Source organism: Melopsittacus undulatus, chromosome 2 (genome assembly GCF_012275295.1).
Source record: "Melopsittacus undulatus isolate bMelUnd1 chromosome 2, bMelUnd1.mat.Z, whole genome shotgun sequence".
Lineage (NCBI taxonomy): Eukaryota > Metazoa > Chordata > Aves > Psittaciformes > Psittaculidae > Melopsittacus > Melopsittacus undulatus.
Window position 1 is genome coordinate 60,608,220 of NC_047528.1, and position 23,279 is coordinate 60,631,498.

The window sequence follows — 23,279 nt, forward strand, 5'->3', positions numbered from 1 at the left end:
TTTTTCCCATCATTTCTCAAAGGAAAACCGGTGCTTTGAGTTGCCCTGTGCAGAATCATCTCTGATGATTATTCAGTTGCAAATAATGTCCATGAAAAATATGTTCCCAGGTACGGAATAAAGTTTTGATTGATAAGCATTTATGGCTTTATTAAGAGCCTATTAACATGTGTTCACCAGATAGATTATGAAGGTTCACAGTTGTAATGTATTTAGTCTGATGAGGGATTACAAGTTTAAAAAAAATGTTTTTAAGATATCACAGCTTACTTATTTTTGTTTACTGAACCTGCCTAGAATTTTGTGGTGTGTAAACCTTGGTGCAGTTCTCTTCACACTCCCAGCCAGCAGTACATCAAGTGGCTTTTTTGCCTCTGGAGCACTGAACACTATGTATTTGAGCAACTCTGATCTTCAGAAATGCACATGAGCTTCAAAATGACAAGCTAGTGTAATGGGGAAAAGTTTATTGTACCTGAGCAACCAGGGTATGCATGAATCATCTCACTAATTGTTTAGACTACCTTAATTTTGTAACTTATGTCTTCCTTGGGGCTACTCTTATGAGTTTTTACTCTTATTATTTGTGGCCTAGTCCTGCAGTCCCTTCCATTTGGGTGAGTTCTGTCAGCCTAGCTTCCTGTGTGCTGTGATGTGTCTCCGTAGAGGTCTTCCCTTTACAGGGGTGATAGAGAGCTTTCATGGCAAATAGCTGGGCATAAACACTGACCTTCTGTGTGTTTTCTGCTCAATGCCATTAAAAAATTATACATTGAGTTGTTATTACATTACTTAGATCTTAAAGGGTCAGTATGTGCGCCATGCCCTGAAAATTGAAATCAACACTCCAACATTAAGCCTCTAGTATTTCATCTGTATGTGTAGATATTCAGTATAGATATATATATCGTTCAACTGGATTCATGTAATGCAGCCTCTTTTCCTTCTCTTTAATGTAAAATTAATACAAAAGAGTAAAATGTAAATACCCTACATTTCAGTCAGCAGGATATTCAGTATTTCAGATGTGTAAAGGCTAGTTTCTTGCAAAATGGCATTTCTTGCAGTAGCATATGAACAGACTTCCATGTTTCTTACATGTTCTGATAGCATTAAAGCAAAAGGGAGGATATGGGTTTTATTTCATGTATTTGAGTTATATTACCAGAAGCAGAATAAACAGTTCTTGTATTCTTGTGGAAAAGTTAATTACTCACATGGCACAACATCATTATAATCAAGACAGAGCAATCAGTTCAGAAAACAAACCCTATAATCAAGGTAATGTAATCAAAGTAAGTAATCATCTATAACAAGCAATTAAATATCTAAATGCATCAAGCAATAACTAAAATTACAGCCTTGAATAATATCAGCTAATTGCATCATTAGAAACTTGTATAAAAGCCAATGGCAAATCTAAGTTTTTAACTACACAAAACAGCTGTTGCAGGTTTCATAGGAAGATCTACAGCCTCATCCCGAAAGACATTAGCTTGCAAAACTTGACTGAAGAAAAGTGGTTGTATTCCAGTTCCAAGATTTGCCAGAGGTCTGGGGTGTTAAGGTGGGAGCAGGCTTCCTCATTGGAGCCTTGTGTGGCTCCCTTGTACAGCCAGAGTAACCGCTTCTGATGACAAACTGTTTTGCAGTACAGCAGCACCTGAGCAGACAGACGTGGAGTCAGTCAGCAGCTCTTGCACACACCTCTTTTCTCCCTGCTAACCTAAGCCTCCATCAGCTGAAGGCACCCAGGCTGCTGAGCCTCCATGGGGATGTGCAGGGCAGTCAGCTGCCATTTCTTTTACTTGTCCCACTGCACTGTATATGCTGGAGAAGGCTGATGGCCTTCCTGCCTTCCTGCCAGTGAGAGTGTGTACAAAAGTCATTGAAAGAAAAAAATACTATTTGAAGATGATTTAACCACTCCTAATAGAACTACATCCATATGAAACAGACCTGCCTGTACACATCATAGAATCATAGAATCAACTAGGATGGAAAAAAACCTTCACCATCATTGTCTAGCAATGGGGCAGCTCCAGCATCTGGAGGCTTTTCATTTGACCATGGCAGTACTACGAGCTCACGAATCTCCCCCAGATAAAGGAGAGTGAGACTGAGGCTACCACTACAAAATGTTTTAAATGGAAGAAAAATCAATGAGGAATTACAAAGTTAGACAGATTCATGTATGTGTGTTTGTTAGCCATGACAGTATACAGATACTCTAAGTACTTGCTGGTTTGAAAGACCTGAAATGCATACTTACTGTTCCCAAGCATTAAGAGAAGAGGGTTCTGTAGGATCTAGTCTTTCAAATTAAATAGAAATCTTAAAAAGAGCCCCTGGAAAGCCCAATGTGAAGTAAAGCTGGTTTGTGGCATTTAAGCCACACCAACTGCTTTTCCTATTTTCAGCATTGGAGTTGGTTTATTTCAGCGTAGCAGACAAGAGAGGGAGGGTCCCTAGGCTGGAGCCCAGAATTTCTGGAAGAAGATTAGCTCCTAAATTCATGCAGGGCAGATTGAGAAGCACAAGAAGGAATAAGTGCTGACTGCAGTCTAGAGTGAAATGTTCAGCATTGCTCTCATGGCATAACCTCCCCCAGAGCACTCAAACAAATACTGTTGGGACTGCCTTCTAAGTATTTAAACAAAACTGGGAAGGTATAATTTGCACTAGGGGATTGCTAATGTGTGGTAGTTATGATGTGAGTGTGGCATGGACAGAAACATCCTGTCTCTCTGTCTCACTCTATATCACTTTGAAGGATTTGTTCAGCTGTACATTTGGGAACCCTTGACGGGCAATACACGCAGGAACTGAATCAGCACACACTAGCCAAGTCTGCAGCTTAAATAAGTCAAAAGTATATGTGAAAGCCTAATTCTAGGACTTATGGTTTCTTAATATAGTTTGCTAATTATTATCTGAATTTTGAAAAAATGGGGAAAAAAAAGGAAAAAAGAAAAAAGTGGAAACATTCTGTTTCTGAAGGTCCAGTCTATGGCAGCCCTTGGCAGCAGCATAACCTCAGGGCTAGGCTGCTGCGCAGACATAGGGACTGTGAGAGTCCAGAAGTGGCTTGTTCTTTTATTTTAGCACTGTCTTCCAAATCCCAGCCAGCATGCACTATGCACTCTCCCTTCAGCCCAGGACTTCCTGTGTTGTTAGTCAAGGTGATGCTTTCAAGAGGATGAAACACAGAAGAGAAAGTAGGAAGCAAACACTAGTATCACAGGGGAGGAAAAATGCAGAAATGCAGAAATGGAAAGACTTGGAGGCCGACTTGATAAAGTAAAACCAAACTGACATTTGGATTCAAAAGCTGATGATGAGCTTGGTGTAAATGAGATAAAAGCTGTTAATAACTAAAAAGACTCTCTTGATGCATGGCAGGAATTATCATAGGATCATAGAATCATTTAGGTTGGAAAAGACCTTTAAGATCATAAAGTCTAACAGTAAAATTAACACTGCCAAGTCCACCAGTACAGTTCATTTTATTCCCATAACTGTACTTTCCCAACTTCCTTAATTTCAAATAAAATTCAGATTGTCCTTTATTTTTTTAACAATTCCTGTCTTTCAAGCATCTCTCCATAGTATTCAGGACTTTATTTTCTAGTATCTGGACTTCCTTTCAGGTTTTGTAGCAACCACAGCGTTCCAGGTTGCTGTCAGCCAAATGCTTACAGCCAGTTTATTATGTGTTCTGAGTTTCCTAGTGAATGAGAGAGACAGAGATGCAGTGGCTGGTTCAAGTAATAGTCTCTTCAGCATCCCTGGCACAGACTAAAGGAGCACATCTGCTCAAACAAGTGCAAGTAAAGGCAAGGATGTGGTGCCTGGCACTCCCATAAGAGCAGTCCTTGATGTTGAAGGATAAGAAGAGAAACCCACTGAGCCCATGGTGGTGGTGGGCAGCCCCAGGGCATCTGCCTGTCCAAGGAGGCACCTTTTCCTGTGGGAGGTGTACTGCCCAGAGGTTCCTGCAGTTGAGCAATGACTCCTCTAATTCCAGCTGCTCTCTGAAATGCAAAAGTTATTAAAATAATGCCATTATTTAACAGAAATAAATTTCAGTGAGGCAAATGAGCAGCAGTGTTTTTAAAACTACCAGTAAACTATGGGTACAAATATTTAACATATTGTGAATTATGGGTAGGGCATTCTGGTGATCTGCCAGGAGGTTGAAAGCTCTTTGTCAGCAGAAGAGGAGATACAGGTCTGTAAGGGGCTAGCCAGTTTAAAACGGTTGTTGTGATTAGCTTATTTTCTTTTCCATCAGTTCATGTGTGTTCAATATTTTAAATCTGGAATTGTATAGCTCAGGGGGATATTATTGCTGTTCTTTTCTCAAAATAGTAAAATGATGCAAGATAAACTGATATCTAAAATCCTCTTCTGCTCCAGAAATTGAATTCTGAAAACTGAATTACTCTCTTATCTGCCAGTGACTGAAAATCCCAAGTTCCAAACAGAATGAAAGCCCCAAACAATTGTCCAAAAAACCCACTGTTGTTTCTGATTCCAGAAGATGTTTTGTGTGGGAGATGCAAGGCCGGGGAGCAAACAGAAGTATGATGTTTCATTTCTTAAAACTGATACCCTCTCACTGCAGTATTGAGGATACTGACTTGTACCTTAAGCTCAGATGTTCCTTAATACCTGTCTTATCACAGCCAATATGGAAGGAAGCTCTTCATAAAATTCTGAAAATCCACTTTTTGGGTGGTTTTGGGATTTTTTTGGTTTTGAGTGAAGGAACAAAGATGTCTGTATTAATCACTCCTATGAATCCCTGGGATCTCCTAGGTCTTCCTCAGGAGAGGCCATCTCATTGAGCATGCTGTTGAAAAAGGCTGAGAAACAGCTCTTGGTCAGAGAGACAGGAATGACAAAAGGTCTGTAGCATTTCCTCTCATTATTTGTCCAGGGGAGGATGCAGTCAGATTTAGCTCAGGTCCCCAGACAGTGATCCAGTCTGCTTGCTTTCCCAGATTCCTAATAGGCTGGCACTTTCTTTCATGAGATGCTTCTGTCTCTGGTCTGAAAGCTCTTGGGGTCTGTATGTTCCCATGTCCCATGTGGTCTCAGAAGGTCAGGGTGAAGCAGACAGGTATCTGTGCTCCACCTAGCCCTCCAGAAAAGCACAAAAGTTAGTTGCTAGTAACATCTGTCTGTTCTTGTCTGTGTGCCTGCTTTCAGGAAGCTACCAGAAGGCCTGATCTTGAAGGAAGTGATAATCTCTACAGCACCCAGGTGCTGGCACAAGGCTGAGCTGGCACTGAAGGGTTATGTTCTACTTTACTTTTAGGCTTAAACTTGAAAAATATTGGCCTCTCACTCTCCTATTTGTTGCTAGCTATGCTGTAGATGAAAGGGACCTACAAATATGTTGTAGGAAGAAAAAGAAAAAATGAGAAACTTCAGGTTAATGAGACACTAAAAAATTAGTCTGGTTTTGGACTCTTCAATTTTATCTATATTCCTCATGCGCCCAGTACTTTTCTGTGGTCCCCAGGCCAGCTGGCATGGTGAAGTCCATGCCCTTACTCTTAAAGTCTCTTAGAGTCACAGGCAGTATGGCAGCATGCAGATTACTCACTGGGAATGGTTCCTGGCCCATGCAAAATTCTAAGCCATGCCCAGGAATGATTTTGGAAGAGTAATAGTTTACCCTGGCCAAATCCATCACAGGCACAGTTCTAACAATTTAATGGGCTAGATGATTGAGTTTCAGGCCTGGGAACATTCCCTGGCACTGATTAATCTACAATTCTATCAATGCAGTCATGGAAGCTAAGACTAAATAAATACTGTAATTGGAAAAAAATAGCACTCACTATATAATTATTTCAATAAATTAATAGCCATATTTTGTGTCTGTAAAGTATGGCAGAAATTTCAGTCAATACAAGTTATGGTATATCTCAGTTTTCTGAAAGTAGACTTAACACATAACGGAGATGGAATTTTCTCTGTTATCCAAAATACATGTGTTCTCCAAGGAAACAAAAACTGGAATAGAAAAATCTACTTTCCATACCTCAGTTAAGAGCCATATAATCTCCTCCCCACAGGCGTTGTATCAAATCCACCAAAGATACTGTTGAAAGAATAATTTCCTTACACGAATGATGTATTGTAATGCTCTCACCATCAAAGAGAATGTGGGGTTTTTATTGTATGCTCTTAAAATAAAGCAACCAAACAAACCAAAACTCTGTATTTGGATCAAATCCTCTCTTCCTTGGCATAAAGCCTTCGCTTTTAGCCACCTGTTCATCACTCCCAGCTTCTAATACATATGCAAGGACAATATCAAAATTGGAAGAACAGGGAGAGCTTAGGTTTGCTCTACTGGGTTCAAGGCTGAGCCATTCTGATTTGATTGAAATTAAAAAGAATTACTGGGTGACCAGGCTTCTTTTTGACACCTCTGAAAAAATTCTAAGCTTAAATTGATGGCAGTCTGACTGTATCTGCCCATTATTCACACAGTCTCATATGTAATTATGTAAGAAATAATCTTTTCTAGTGCCCCATTTTTCCTTTACACCATTAAAGAAACCCAAGCATGCAACTACTTTTTTATACAGAATTCTCCCTGGTTTTGCCACCCTGCTGGTGTTTGTCCTCTTCATATATCAGCAGAGCTCCAATCAACAGATCTTTACCGCTGGCCTGTTTCCAGTTAAAGAGAGTTTCTCAAAGAAGCAGAGAAGAGGAATGCATCATTTTTTCTATATTAATATATTACTATTACATTAGTAGTGCAGTGAGAGGTATTGCATAGCTCTGCTCCAATAACAATGTTTGAGGAAGTTCCTTATATCAAAGGTTATCAAATTAGTTAAACAGAACATTGCTGCCATAAAGCAACTCTTAATAGATGAAATATATATACTTACATATATCATATTTAAATTAGCTTTGTCTCTACCAGTATTGCTTTAACCTGTAGAATCTAGTAGAATCAAGGACCTGTAGGTATCCTATATTCATACACAGTCTGCAGTGGGCAATGTGAAAATATAAAGTATTTTATGAACAGTCTGTCAGGAATACTTTTATCGCTTTGAAGTATGTCTCATTTGCCTTTGTTATTAGAGAGGCCTATAAAATCCAATGGGCATTAATGCAGTGTGACTTTCTGTTGGATAATTTAAAAACACTTTTTAACGTCTCTCTGGTACTTTATTCATATAAACACCTTAGTAGACAGACAGAGCACAGCACTTCTGTAGCATTAAAATCTAATTCAAATGGAAGCTTTCACCAAGGCAACCTTTCAGCATCCCCAGTGTACCTCTACTTGAAGCTTGCATGCTTTAGGTTTTGGGTTCTGTGGGTGCCTGCATAAAGTTGATGTTACCTAATTTTTGTTATTTTTATGCACTCAATTATCATTCATTTATTTGCTGTGGGGACTTCCTTTTTATGTTTGAGTTATATCAGGAACTCCTTGTTCATCACTGCAGGCATTCATCTGCCTTTGATCAATCTCCTGTTAGCTGGGATGAACTGTTCTCAAGTTTGGAGAAGGTAATCCTTGAATATCAACCAGCTCTTCTGGACCTTGCTGCTTTTCAGAACTATCCCATTGGGATTCTTCCAAGCAGATCACTGAATTGGCCAAAGTCTCCTTTCCTGAAGTCCAGGGCTGGAATTCTGCTTTTTTACCTGCTCCCTCCTCTCCAGATTCTGAACTCCAGCATGTCATTCTCAGGGGCAAGAGTGCCCCTGAAACATCCCTGAGCAATCCTTCCTGTTCATGCATATGAGGTCCAGCAGAGCTCCTCTCTCCTCATCAACTTGATCACCCATGTTAAGAAGTGGTTGCTAATGCACTGCAGAACCCTCCTGAATTACTTAAGTCCTGCTGTGTTGTCCCTCCAGCAGATACACTGTGCTTCGCTCAGATTCTGGGGTAAAGTCCTTTATTACTTTTTGGTAGTTAAAATACTTTGCATGAACAGTCTCCAGTTGTCTAAATGATCCTCACCTACTTTTTCATGATTGGGCAGTCTATAGCAGACACCCACCACAATGTTGCCCATCCTGGTCTGGCCACTAATACTGACATGTAAGCTCTCAGCTGGCTTCTCATCTGTCCCTAAGCAGATTTCCATGTATTCTTGCTGGTTTCTTTCATAAAGAGCAACTCTCCTTTCTTGTCCTTCCTAAAAAGCCTGTGTCCATCCATACCAGCACTCCAGTCCTGTGAGCTATCTTAGCATGTTTCTGTGATCGCAGTGAGATCATTGCCTTGTGACTGCACACAGAACCTCAAACAGACTGTTCTCAAACTGACTGTGGTGTGTTAGTGTACAGATACTTCAAAGAGTGCTAAGCGTCCTAGAAAAGGGATGAGAGCTTTCCTGGTGCTGTCCTGTCGGTGCTTACTTATTCATGTGCATACATCTGAAGTGGGCTATATGCAGCCTGTTAAGTTGATGATGAGATTTATTTTGTTCACATCACCCTGTTCACTTCACTTGTCTCATTGGTCAGCTACTTCCTCACTTGATTATTGTTCCTCATCTCCCACCTTGTTCCGAAGTTAAAGCTCCTGTTGCCAACTGACTAGACTGCAGGTAAAAATGCAATTCCCCCAATTAATCAGGTGAATCCCATGTCTTCCAAGAAGTCCTTGATCATGAAAGATATTGTCATAAAAGCCAAATTCCTCTGGCTGACACCAGATGCATAGCCACTTCTTAATCCACTGGATCTGCCCAGTCCTCGAGCCATTTCTCCTCACCAGCAGGACTGAGACCACTTGAGCTCCATGCACTTGAGCATTTTCCCCTTCCATAATCCTCCCATATCTGAAACTTGTTATTGTTGTGAATAAGATGGACAGAAGTTTTTCATGGATTTACTTCTCATGGCAGAAAAAGCCACTTTTACTCATCAATTCCCTTCTCTCCCATTTCATCCCCGTGCAACTGATGAAATCAAGGTTGGATTACGATGCTCTGTGAAAGAAGAGCTCCTTTGACTGATACTGTGTTCCCTGGGCTACCAGAGGAGCTACAATCCTGTTAGTCCTCCAAACCAGATCTGTCCCTGGAAATCGTGGCTAACGGCTAACGCTTTCCCAGGCCTATGGAAGAATGTTGTCCTAGTTCAGGACATGGAATGCTGTTTGTATAGTATTTGCTTTTCCTCTAGAGAAAAAAAAAATACTGATGACTTTTTACACTTGTGTAATATAAATAAGTATTTTTGGATGCAGCAAGCTAACCTTTCCCTAACCCTTGGGAGCTGGTGTCCAAACTTGCTTGGGTTTGCCAGAGTAATCAGAAAGGCAAACAAACTGACGGATGAGCCTTATTCATTGACCTTTCTGCTTTCCTGCATAGCTCTGCGTTTTAACTGATTATGTATTTTGGGTCAGCAGATTTATACAGTTCACACTTCATTATCCAACACGCATAGAATACCCAGAAGTGGTCTTAAGCAGTGCAGATCTTTCTGCAGTTTCTGGGTGGGTCATAAAGCTTTAAAATGCAGTGAAATTTAACCAGCACAGATTTCTGCTAACAACTTAAGTAGTCTTTTGCTTCTAAGTTAGCATGGTAAGAGGGGATGGCAAATAGTGGGTTCCATCTGCTCTCTTGGAAGTAGTCTGACAATATATAGGGGAGCACCTGAGTGCTTTTGAAAGCACAGATAAGGACTAGATAAGTGACAGGAAGACAACAAACCCCTTTTATATTTTTTCCAACGTAAGTCATTCCCACACTTTGCTTTGGGGTAGACATCTGATCACAGAGGACTCTTCAGCTGTCAAGTTGTCTAGTCCTGAAACTGAGATGTGCAGCCTCTAGCCTTCAAAGTGGCCATTTGCCATGTTCAGAAACACACATCTTCCATCTGGACATGGAGATTTCACTGTGTTCTTTTATAACAGCTTGTGGGAACTGTTACAAGCGAAATACAAAATATGAGCAGTGAATGCATCTTTTGTAATAAGCATAAATGTAAGATAAGGCAAAAACTTCCCCTTTATTTGTTCGTTTCTTCATTATTCTTTTTTTTGCTTTGGGGAGTTGAATTGTGTGTAGTAGGTGGAATGCTTCAAAGAATTAGCTATTTTACTTTGTTTTCAGTATGGGCATTGTTGATATGCTTTAAAAATAAAGACCCAAAGTAATTCCTTGCATTAGGAAAGAAACTGTACCAGGAAAAAGAGCAACTGGACCATTCTCATAGAGCAATACTATTTGACATCAAGTAAGGAAATGGTTAAATGCCAGGGGTGATGTCTTCTTAAAAGAGGTGACTGGTACAGAGAAAAATAAATGGTACTCACATGCAGAGTAAGGAAGGAAACCCTGAGGAGAGCCATTCTGGAAAGAAAGCCAATGCTGGGTGTGTGTTTCCTACTTATCCAAGTGTCTGCATTGGTTTCAGCTCCACAGCACTGTAAGCATCTGGCATGGAGACATGGGACATGGTGCCTTCACACTTCCTCTTGACTGAATATGGTTTTGGCTATTTTTCTCTTTACAGGAACCCAGGCCTTTGTATAACAAAAGGTGCCAGTTTTATTCAAGTGGAATAGGATTCCTATATGATGCCTACCAGACAGAGGTAAACAAACTCACCTTATCACATGTTTGTTTCTGCTGTGCTTTGAGGGGAGGAGGGATGCAGGTGTTTGAGAGCATGTCTGTGCATTTAGGTCAAGGGTTGGTAGAAATCCTACAGGTTTTACTGTTTTTTTAATCCCACACGTAACTAACCACTTGTCCAAGCCTCTGATGATTGCAAATCATTACAATCAGTGGGGTTTTGACTCATCGTCAATGTTTCTATCCAGTACATTGCTCTGGGACTGGAATGAATTTCCTAGTCTATCTATACTGTCTGGAATGTATCTGTCACATTGGCACCTTTCTCTAAGGGTATTTTTGTAGCCTTTGAGTGGAATAGGAAATACCTAAATGAATCCATTTGCATTGCCCAGAAGACTTCAAATCTTTTCTGTATCCAGCACAGGTCAAGAATGTCAGCAGTGTGAATGCAGCTTTTTTATTTTCTCAATGACATTAACATGGTCAGAAAAGAGCCCATACCCAAGTGGCTAGCTCCTGAGAAGTCCAGATTTAGTTTCTTTTCCTATATTTCATTGTATTATTGTGGTAAATTGGTGGGAGAGTAAAGAAATCAAGCAGGGCAGGACTGAGAACAACAAAACAGTGGTATAACTTTCAAGAAGCCAGATGTCCTTCATTACCATTCCTCCCCTAAGAAAAAGTGTATGGGGAATGTTACCGTTAATAATTCTAGACAGCTTAGCAAGTATATTACCAGGTTAAGAAGCTAATACTCCTTAAATCTTGCTGCTAGGGCACCCCATTGTTGATTCCAGAAAATGTATGAGAAAAATATTTCACTGCCCTCCTTGCCTAAAGACCTATCCAGGCAAACTTACAATGTGTGACAACACCCTTTCCCGTAATCTCTTCTAAAGTGTGCCTGCACCTACAGACATGGCCTGAGAAATGCTTCTGATTCCTGTAATAAGCGTGTAGCTGGCATCACACTGACCACAAATGACTCCCTGCAGATGACCCCAGCCTTGGGGTTCTGGCCAGGCAGGTTTCCCCAGCAATGCAGATTCTGGGTATGTCTAAAAATGGGGCACCCACAGCTCAGTGCTCTATTCTGGCAAAACCCCCATGTCTTTTAAAAGTGTAGTTAGTTTGCAATAACATTCTCGTCTGGTTGTCTGCTGATCTAGACTCAGCATGAGCTAATTCAGAATTAATGATCTGTGGCATTTGAACTTGGATTTTGCTTTTCCAAAGTTAGCCAGCTAGTGAGCAGGGGACATGCTCTGCATGCCAGGCAAACACTTAATTAGGAAGGCAGATTGTTTACCGAGTGCAGGTTTCCTTTGGCTTGCCATCTGTAGCCTGTGAGTGGCCTCCAGCTCATGTAGTTTGCTGTGTTGGTTCTTCAATTTCCTCAAAGCAGAAAGAATTTGATTTTCTAGCAATTGTCATGAGGAAAGAACATCTCTTCAGTTGGTGCTGAAATGACAGACAGGCCCAAACAGCCAGAATATGAAAAAGCTAAGTGATTGGTCACTAAAATGAAATAACAGGTCTTGACATACGCAATAACCACAAAGGGCCTGTTTCCACCACCCCTGTGCACACCACACAGTAGTTTCTTTATTTTGGTTTACTCACTGTTCTCCTAAAAAGGAGTGTTTTGCTCTTTGCATATTTTAAACTTGCAATGATAAAAATAGACAACTACAGTAACTTTGGCCAATAAAATGTTTTGTAACCCAGAAGCAAGCAAAACCCATGTGTAAGGTCTTGCCATTCTCCGTCTTTTGTACTTCTAGCTTTCTACAGTATAAAGGAGCAAACTAGCCTTCTAAATGCTCAGAGGGGGAAAACAACTTTGATTTCCTATCAGAAGTGGTCCCCAAAGACATGCATTGGAATAAACCACCTTTTTAGCAGCCCACTCCATCTTATGAATCCCTCTACTCTCAATCATGCATATGTAATGGAAAAGGGTTGTTTAACTACTCAGGTCCTAGGCCAATTTGACTGCATACAGGGGGTCAAAACCAAAGTCTTAAGTTCCCCTCAATCCATGAACACCAGGGCATTCCAACAAAATAGCTGTGGTAGCGGATGCATTGGTACAGTCTGCTCCAGGATTAGTTTTCAAGCTGCTCTGAGAAGGAGCCAGATGTGAAGTTTCAGTCACTTCTGAGCAGGATCTTGAGTAAGCCTACCCTGTCGTTGATGGTAGATACTCCTCTTATGCAGTAAATCGCAGCTCAGGCTGACGACTGCTGTGGATCAATGTGACTTCAGTCTGACAAGCCCTTATGTGAAACTCCAGTAAGTTCAGACACCACAGAACAAGGCTGGTGAAACAAGGTCCTGTCTCAGGGTGAGATATTCTTGTGACAAGTGCAATAGGTCTGTACCAGGCTGTAAGCTCCATTTCCAGACTGCAACCTAGACTGAGACCATCATTTTATAACCAAACTTTCATTTTGGGTTAGAAGAGCTCATTTGTATGAGACACTAACCACAGGTGCAGCCTTGCTCTGGGCAACAAAGCAATCCAAAGGCATCATTTTGACTTTAGCTTTGTCACCCGACTTGCACGGCTCGAGAAAATTCTGCTAAGGACAAGTGCGGCCAGTACAAGACCAACTACAAGATGAACTTTCTTTGGTGCTGAGTGTATGTGTCTAAGGCTTTTCTTTTGTTGGGAACAATCACATGAGGAGCTCATGAGGAGCACATGAGGAGCACATGAGACTCATCAACAGTGGCAGTTCATGTTCATGGCAAAGCAGAACTGTCTGACAGAAGCTTTTCAAAAGCAGGCATGTATTCATAAGCATGCTCCTTTTACTTTCTCATTACAGGAAATTTTCCATTCAATAAGAAATTTTATTTGCATTTTGAGAACAAAATACTCAGTGATTACAGTGGTTACAGCACATTTTTTTTCTATCAAAAACTATAGGAAGAATGTCTTTTCTGACCTGCTACCTTTTAAAACCTGGCAGTTTTCCAGGATTTCACAGTCAATAAGCTAAAAATCTCATGGAAAAAAAAGGCTTACATATAAAATATTTCAATTGGTCTGGAGTGTGAAACAAAATTGATTAATGCTTACCATACTTAAGAAGTCATTAAAATGATTCCTTGTCTGGATGGAGAGTGAGTTACCTGTGCCTGCCTTTATTGTTCTAACATCTGTCCACCCCTGCAATTCCTGCTCACGCAAATACACCTTTTCAATTTTCTGCTCAAGAGCCTACAGTAAATGGTACTTATTTCCTGAAGTGCTCAGATCTTTTCTAAGCAGTTTTGTTTATGGATTTGGAGACTTTTACTGTTGTTCCTAATTCTTTCCTTCTACTGAAAGGACAGAACTCCCATTTACTGGGAGCTGTTCAGATAAATTGGCCATTTCTTTGCCTGTTGCCCCACTATAATGGAGTGTCACTCTTGCCCACTTCAGTAGCTTGCTTTGGTGTATCTTCCAAGACCCATGGTCCCTGTGTCACAGCCAAAAGGCATCTGTATCTCACAGCTGCAGACCCTGGGACTCAGCAAAACAGCACCAGGCAGCACAGCAAAGGGTTTGAGAACACTGTCAGCCCTGGCTGCAGATTGTTGCTGGACCCTCTGGGCTCCATACTGCAAATGCCAGGGCTGATGTCCCAAATGAAACTCCTGGGAGCTCAGGGAGGTCCTCCTGCCATCATGGATTTTGGAATCTCAGGATCTCCCTGTACAACATGACTGCAGCTACTGCACGCCTGACACTGCAGTAACTGCGTCTTTGTGGTATCTGAGGATAAAAGTCAGTCTCTTTTCTTTTGGCAGGTGACATGTTATACCTTAAACAGCAGGTGCCAGCTGAAAGTAAAGAGTAACACGTGCTACTGCTGTGACCTGTACAACTGTGAGAAGTAAGTATCTGTGTGCAGACAATCGCCTCCGAGAAATCCTTGATTTTTTTGTCCCTCTTAAATGATTGTGGCGGTTGCCCTTAGGGCTGGAGAAGCAACACAAGGGTCTTGTATGCTGAGCAATCCAGTTCCTCTGAGACTGAGGTCCTGATGCCAGCAGAGAAGTCAGGAGCTGAGTATGAGTGTTGGCGTTATTTCAGTTTCTTTTTCTTTAAATATGTCCATAAGCTCTTTGCTGTGTCATCAAAATCGACCATTTAGTCATAGCCGTGTCAAGATTTACTGTTCATCTTACAATGCAATTTCCCCATCAGATTTAATGATTTTTTTTTTTTCCCCAACCAAACTGGGGGAAAAAATAGGAACATAGGTGTCCATAAGCAGAGACCATGTTGTAGGTATGTGGAGAGCTCTTTTGCTAGCTCTGTAGGTGTGGGATTTTGCTAAATTATCATAGGTTAGATAGAGAGGGTCTTGGGTTTTCTGAAGCTGTTCGTTTGATTTCGTCATTGCCAAAGCATGACCTGTCAGAATATACGAAAGGAAATGTCTGGACATGCTTATGAAGATCAGGTGAAGGTGAGCACAGGGCTGCCAAGCAGTGACTTAACAGAAGTAAAAGAGGTGGTACGGAAAAACTACATCACAAAGTGCAAGGGTTTATGGTGTGGAAGACAGATGAAATGAACTCGCACAACTGACCGGCCACCTGGAACATAGAAATTTCAACTATGTCTTGTCTATGGCAAGCAGCCATAGACAAGAAACTGAAGAGAATTTCCCTGAGCAGATCTGCCTGACTCATCCTCTGTGCACCTCAGTATCATCTTACCATGCATTCTCATGCAACCTCTGCAACCCTCTACAGTTCACCCACAGCCACTCTTCTTTCTTTCCCTTTTATGTATTTCTCACCTTTCTTCCTTCCTACATCTCCTGTTTTGTTTTGGTTTTGCCTCCTTTTCACATGCTAGCAGCCCTGAATAAGCCCCATCCTCTGTAAGTCTTGGCCAGCATGCTGCCAGACATGAACATTTAAAGTGTAGGGCAATAAGGCTGGCACAGTGAGACTTCCACACAAGGCTACCTCAACTAGAGAAGCACAATGAAGTCTCGTACGAGACGGAAGTCATCTATGCATGCATATATCTCATGCACATAAGCGACATAGTGAGTGTAGAACTATGGAATGGATTAAAATCCACTGTTAGAAAGTTAGTCTTTTGCTTGTGTAAGAAGTGCTAAATCTGGGTTTGGTGGAAGTATACAAAACAAATGAAATGGGAAAGGTAGAGTATGTACAACACTGGTACATTTTCTGTGATAGACAAATGATGGAATATCATAGTTGCAATGCAGTATGTTTACACTGAGAATGCTTTCTTCCATGGTACACAACTAACTGCTGTATGTTAACACTGAATTGAAAAGCCCAACTCAATATAGAAAAGAACAGGGGTATTAAAGGGGTGAAAGCATTCAGAGTTATCAAATAAAGTGACGGGAACTCTATTGCTTAAAACATAAGGTGAGAAGGGGACATCAGGAATACCATTTGGTACCATTTTTCTAGCACATTGGGTTTGTCTGAAACACCCGAGACTGATCACTGCTGTGACAGTATTGGATGATATAATTAAACATGCCACTGTCAACAATCCACAGTGGGCAGCAAGATCTTATGGCACTGGCATAGACAAATCCAGAGTAAAAAAGCGGTCACACTGCTCCACAGTCCTGGCAATTCCAGTTCACAGGACAGCTAGAGAGAAGTAGGAGACACAGTCACACAAAGTGACGTGGTGTCACCCATGCAACAGATCAGTACACAGGCAGGATCATAAGTCAGATTTCCTCAGATTCATGGCAGCTGAAGCTACAGGCTCCATAATGAGCCTATTTAGTTAAGGTCAGCTCATCATAGGGCCCAAGTGAATTCAACAGTAGCGGATTCACCATGCCAGAACCATGCCCCAGAACAATTGATTGGACATTTCCAGGAACTACTGTGCTTGGCTTGGTTCTTCCCAGAAATGTTATTACAGGTTTCTCCATGTGCTACCTTCCTCTACAGAGCTTTCCCTAACCACCATCTCCACTGCTGCCCCATGCACTGTGGATGGAGGAACAAAAGAGTGAGCACAAACTGCTCACTTCTGTTTTTCCCATGATCTGATGTCAAGTTCCTAACAGTGCAAAAACTTGGCATTTAAAAAATCTTTCCAACTCACATGGCTGCTCTAGGAGCCCATTAGTGGGATAGCATTAAGGCAAGTACTGGAAAGAGCTGCAGGAAACTGTGGTTTCAAATTTTGCAGTAGGACACTTCTGACTTTCGTCAAGACAGTGAGGATTAACTTCACAACATGCCTGATTTACAGTAACCAGTGCAGTGTAGAAATATAAGCAAGAAAGATTTCTGGATAGTACGATCCATAGTGTAAGTGCACATCTTTATACTGTACCATGTTGCATCTGTTAATTCGGAACTACAGACACCATAAGCAAATGTAGCCAGCTGGCAAAATCTCCCTTCCTGTGGTTGAATTAATGCTTAAGCAACTTGCCTTCCTCAGTTTCAGAGATGCCAGCAAATTTCCAGGTGAGCTTGGGGAAAAAAAGCAATGCTAAGCATGCTTTAGCTGGTACCTAAATGGCAAGGGCAGCATCCATAGGCCAGGACTGTGCTTGTGTTCAGAGACCCTAAGCAAAAAGAAGAGAGTCCCTGCTGGTACATCACATCCGTCAGCCAAGCTAGTGTTATTATTAAAAGCTGGACTACTTTTAATGCTGGCATTAGTAGAGCCAAATTTTTTCTACAGTAGAGCTTTCTCCAGTTCATCTGAGGAGTGTTTGGTGGGAGCATGAATTAATGACTTCACCAAAAAGTAAAGTAAACAGGAGAGATTCACATTCTCTGGTGTTCTCCATTACATCAAAACCGTTCCTACTGCAATGATGTCTGTATTCCCTTTCAGCTCTGAGCAGTCCTCCAGCTACTATGAATTTCTTGGTGTGAACAGCTGCCAGGATGTGATTCACCTGTACAGGCTGCTGTGGTCCTCCACAGTTCTCAACATCATTGGGTTGTTCCTGGGGATCATTACAGCAGCCATTCTTGGGGCATTTAAAGACATGGTAAGGCCCACAGTCTTTTTCCTTATGTGGGGATTTACGTGCTCGTTGATGTTGTCAAATGGGTTAAAAACAAGGAAGTGTAACTGCACAAAGGAGGCACTTTAAACATGCTTCCTCTGTGATCTGGGATTCTGGAGTAATATCTTTAGGCTAAGCTGCTGCCAGATGCTCACAGCTGAGTAGGTCAAGCCTGGTCAAATTCATGAATGAAAGAGAAAAGATAGGTGTCTGTGTGCAGGGATGCTGACGATTCACTTAGTGGCATCTATTTTTCCTTCAAATTCAGAACTGAATGTGTGGGCCAGCACAGAATTTGAGGATACAAGTCTGTAGCTGACACGTAAAACTCACGTCCTAGGTGTGACTATTTAACCTAATGTAGTTCTTTTCCTGAGAATGGGGATTAATTCTGAAGTACCACTCAAGTTCTTATTTAAACAGTCTTATTTAGGTCACATTAACCTAAAGAATGGCACGCTCTAACTGCTCCCTGTGGTACACCACCACCTTACTAGCTGATGTGCACCACTGCATTCAGAAGAGGCTGCGTGCTGGGTGGGATTCTGTAATACACTGGCTCATCTGCCTAGATTTTCTGATATGTTAAAATGGTGAAAGTAGCTGTTCTTGGGATTATCAATGGTAGCAGTCATGTTAGCTAAAGCAGTGCCTAAAGACCAACCAAGTAGCTCATGATTTACTAGGCACTTGGAAGAGTAGATGGTCCCTGCCCAAAGAGCTTCCAAACAGGCAGAGATGTGGGGATGGGGGTGAAATGCAGGAGCCAAAGGGAGGTGTGAAAGCAGCACGGGTCATCTTACATTCATAGTATTTTGTGGTAACTATTCCAAGGGGAACATAAAGACAGGTGAAAGGAAAGAAGAGGGGGATGGAGCAGGAAAGAGAAAGCAAGATATAGGGGTGAGATGTTCACCAGGGAGGACAAACTAGAAGGAATGGGCTGCTCAGAGCTGGCAGCCAGTGAGCCAAGGCTCTGCTCTGACAACCCAGTGTCCCTTAGCAAGCATGTCCATGCTATCTACAATGTGTTGTGTGCTTAAAACTACAGAGCAGGGCCATATGAATTACTTGAAATTCACCTTTTCTAAGAGTCACAAAATGTTTGCTCTTTACCTTAAGGCAAACAAGCACACTGAGCCTTCACATCTGAGAAATGTGCAGCTGAACTGTCCTTTATGTGAGGCTATTCTTGCAAGGAGCTGATAACAAACTGGAGCAAACCAGTGAAGAGTTGTGGCTGCCTGATGTTACAGGAGTGAAAGCACCATTCCCAGCTTAATTCATCCCCTCCCTGTGAGAGAAGCAATGGCAGAAGTGAAGCAGAAACAACCAGAATGGGAAACATGGGGAAGTGCAGCTACATGAGGAGGGGAAGGCAGGCATCCTTTACACAAAATCCTTGGTACAGCACTGCACTTTTCCAGTGCTGCTTAGTACTTTCCCCTGCCTCGCAGATGGGTGCAAGTATCTCCACTGAGGGCACCTGAGGGAACTGATAGTGCTCCCCGGAGATGGGAAAGGGTGCAGAAAGCCAACCTGAGTCCAATCTATTTTGCACAAACAAAGGCTTATGTAGGATTTGGGTTGATGCTTTGTATCAGGGTGAGCTCCAGCACAGACACACCTCTGTCACAGGGGCCATCACTGCACTGTCTGTGCCAGGGATACCAAGCTAAGGAGACATTCCTGGAAGAACTGGGGTCACGATGACCTTGAGCATTCCCTTGCTAAGAGTCAAAGCCTGGGTCATGGTCTGGGTCCTCTGACTGAGTGGCATAAAGCTGTGCAAGGAAATAGCAGCAACTCTTAGATTTGCAGCTTCCCCCAAGGCTCTGTTGCTCAGTCTGTGGGGCTTCAGCCAAAACCCTGACCTGAATAAGCTGTTTAACATCTTCTCTGCAGTGGGAGAAGAAAAAAAGCTCTCATAGCTTAAAGGAAAGATGAGTTTGTGTCAGTTACCTTAGCACAGGAGCCGTGCTGTGCTTGTGGAAGTCTTACTAAAGCAGCAATCCAAAATGCAATGACTGCTCCTTCCTCTTGCCTGTGCTTTTTCAGGGTCCTTTTGAGTGACTTACCAGAGCTGGTTTGCTCATCTGTTGCTCGCTTTTGTTACTAAAGGAGTAATGCTTGGGAGAAGACAAGGACCAAGAGAATGTTAAGCAGAAGAGGGAGAGAAAGGGTCATGAGACCGAAATACAAAAAGCTACAACTTCAGAATATGTGGGAGAACAATTTTCTTTTTCGGGATGTCACCTTCCCACAGAAATGCTCACTGACATTTTGCAAGGAGAGCTGCAAAGCCCACTCCGAAACGCCTCAGGGCATTGCTCCAAGGTTGACTTCCAGAAAACACAGGGCCAGGCTCAGTAGTCAAACAAAAAAACATCGTGTTTATCTCTGGGGAACGCTGGCAGCCAAAACATGTTACAAAGGGGAGAGCTTGCAAAACAGCGCTGTTGCTTCTAAACCCGTCGTATTTCCTGGACAGAAAAAAGATGAAGTGTTGTTTTGGTTATTGCGGGTTTTCTTCCTTGCGACAAATTCCTTGCAGACCCTGGCACGCTCCCCATGCTGCCTGCCAGAGGGCTGTGCTGGCTCACTGAGAAACGTTTCAGGCTCCCCTGGCCCCCAGGGTGTCAGCTCTCAGTGGCCCCTGCCTCCTTTGTGGGGCTGCCTGCCGTGATCTGCTGGGTGCTGGGGAGCTGCAGATGGTACCCTCCTTCTCAGATCTACAGTATGCTTGGATATAGAATGGTGGCTAGGTAGTTACCTTTAATAAAAAGCAGACTACCATATAATGTAAATGGAAGTATGCACTTGCAATAACCAAAATGGGAAAGCACCATGATTATTTCTTACCAGAAGACAGAGGTAAAGAAATGCATGGGGAACTCCACTTACTGGTACTAAGAGTTAATCTACTTCCCTGCCCCAGTATTCATCTGATGACTTGTAGATGTTTTCCTGACACACCTTGCCAAGGAATCTGCCTGCCCTGGGTTTAGGGTTGCATCAGTCAAAGCTATCGATGGTCCTGGGGGGTGGTTGCTGGCTTTTTCAGTTAGTCTACTTCTCAGAGTCCTCAAGGGAATCTAAACAGTTTAAATATCATTCCCTTATCTGTCTCCTCATCCCTGCTCTAAAAAATGAAAGCAAAATGAACCCCTAGCTGCTGAGCTACATGCCATGTGTTCATGTCTTAGCACTCATGCAACTACAGGTGCAGCCTGACGTTAAAAGTGGTTGTAGCTCAGAAATAAATGCTTTGGCAGGGTTGTGTCATATCAGTGAGCTGACCTGCCTTGCTCTGCAGCGCACAACGCAGCACAAAGTGAGCAGCAGCTCAGCCCCTCTGGCCACAGCCTGGTTTCCCCATGCTCAAAGTGTTGCCAGCTCTCTCTGGCCAGTTCATAGCTCCTTATCTCTTTGACTTGGGTGGTGTTTCAGTTTAAAATGCCTCCACCTACCCTTGTATTTTATGTGACTGATTTAACATAGTGCTGTTACTGGAATACTTGATAAAAGCACCTAACCAGCTTCACTATCTGCAAATCACTGCTGGCTCCAGGCTGAGGCCAGGTAGCCTGATAATAAGGTGCTTTATTCAGCGGATTTGGGGCATCTTCTAGGGCTGTTGTGGCATTCATCCTTAGCAATTAGAGTGTTGCTACTGTGAGTGCAGACAACATAAGAGGTTCCTGGGAGGACAGCAGCACCCAAACCAGAAAGTTGGTGACAGATGCCAAACAGGCATCTATGTTTCACTCTGGTCAAAACAAGTGTTTCTTACTGTGTTTATGTCCATAGTGAGAAGGATCTGATTACACCAGGGCCTCACTTGCCTGAAGAAGGTAATGCTCCGAGTGTGAGTTCAGCCCCAGCTGGGATTAGCTATGTTGCTGACCTGAAACCTTTCCCTCTGAGGCAAACCCATTAGCAGCCTCTTGCTACTCTGTTCTGAAACACAATGTCCCTTTCTTTCTTCCCACCCCTCAGGGTTGGTAGAAAGGAGATGTTTTGAGCAGGGTACCTTGAAGATGACAGACATGCCTTCTCACATAAAATAGGCTCTCTGCTTTTGAGCCCAGCCTTTCTCTGCACTAGCTCCTGGGGGGCTAAGTTTCTCCAGAGAGCTAAAGCCTAGATTGTCAGGTAACCTCATGTGGTACATCAGTGACCTCGATGATGTTTTCCATGTACAAACACAATTAATATACCTCTTTCTCAATCACAGAGATATCTCACACTGTCTCCAGAGGATACAGTGGTTTATGTCTCTCACTGAAAAATCTGACAGGAAATGCCAAAAAAGAGAAAAAAAAAATCCTGGCTGCTGCTTTTAGCACTTGTCTGGCAAACACCATATTTTATTATTCAGTAAAAAGAAAATTCCATGCTCTCACATGTAGAGGAATCTGCTAATAAAAACAAAGGAGAGTAAAGAAACCACTGGATTTGTCTTGCTTTGCAAAGCAAAAGCACATGAAAATCTTTCACAGAGAGCTCCGTTGTCCTTCACAAATAGTTATGTAGCACAAGGGGTTAGGGTTTGACACAAGCCCACTTTCCTATTCAACTTTTCTCTTTTTTCCCCAAGTTGTATTAGCAGGTTTAACATGAGCTATAACTTCTTCCTGCAAACCTTATATTGCATTGTAGTTAAATGACATGCCAATAAAGCTGCAAGATATGATGAAGGATTTTATGAAGCACAAATGAGATATGCACATGGTGGGATGATAATGGACAGCCAGCAGCAAACTCTATGTCACAAGACAGGGAGCTGTGAAAACAGAGCAGGTGGTTTGGAAAAGGAAATCATTGTAGATCTGTGTAGGAAAGCACAGAGAAAATATACAAGGGCATCAAGTAGTTGCTGTTGGAAAGGGCCTGCAGCAAATCATGAAGGACTGGATGTTTGGTGCTGGAGTGAACAAGAGAGGTGGTCAAAGCTGCATGCTGTGCTCTTCAGGGTGTCTTAGGTTTGGAGTACTGCCAGTGCTTCCATAACTGGTGCTCGGGAAGCACTAGCAGTCTTTTTCCAAGGAAAAAAAGATTAAAATAGCTGTGTATTTCTGGTCAGAAAATTCACTCCAGATACACCTCCCTCTCATTCTGTCTGCTCCTTGGGTTTGTTTTTTTTTTGTAATACCAGTACTGTGTTTGAAAACAGAAAGTTGTTAAATTGCCTAGTTGCTGGTGTTAGGACGAGTTCCTGCTCCAGCCCCCTCTGCACTGTCCTGATATAATGTCATCTTCTGTGCTCAACAGGTACCTCTGTCCCAGATTGCTTTCAGTGCTACTGCACCTCCTCCTCAGATCCTGTACAATCCTGCCCAGCAGATCCTGACATACGCTGGGTTCTGTCCTTCTGCAGCAACTATATCTACATATCCATCCTACCCACTGCCTCTGCAGGTACAGTACAAAATGGCATCCTTCTTACTCCATCAGAAAAGCATAAGCTGCTACTCAGTACAAACGCTACAGTGATACATCTTGTCCTTGCCTCATTTCAAACCCTCAGGAGCCATGATGATGATCCACATCAGTGAATTGTTAGCATGTTCCTGGTGTGGGTTTGGCCCAGACCATCTAACAGTCTCCCAGCAGCACACAGGAAGGGCTCAGAAGA

General features: G+C 42.4%; 1 protein-coding gene across 1 annotated transcript in view; it reads left to right on the forward strand.

Moving 5' to 3' along the window:
• Positions 1–23,279, forward strand: part of TMEM255B (transmembrane protein 255B) — a 63,747-nt gene that overhangs the window by 36,889 nt on the left and 3,579 nt on the right. The window contains exons 6-9 of the mRNA XM_034074580.1: positions 10,531–10,611; positions 14,400–14,485; positions 17,464–17,623; positions 22,916–23,062. Of these exons, the coding sequence (XP_033930471.1) occupies positions 10,531–10,611; positions 14,400–14,485; positions 17,464–17,623; positions 22,916–23,062 (474 nt within the window). The remainder of the gene's footprint in view (positions 1–10,530; positions 10,612–14,399; positions 14,486–17,463; positions 17,624–22,915; positions 23,063–23,279) is intronic.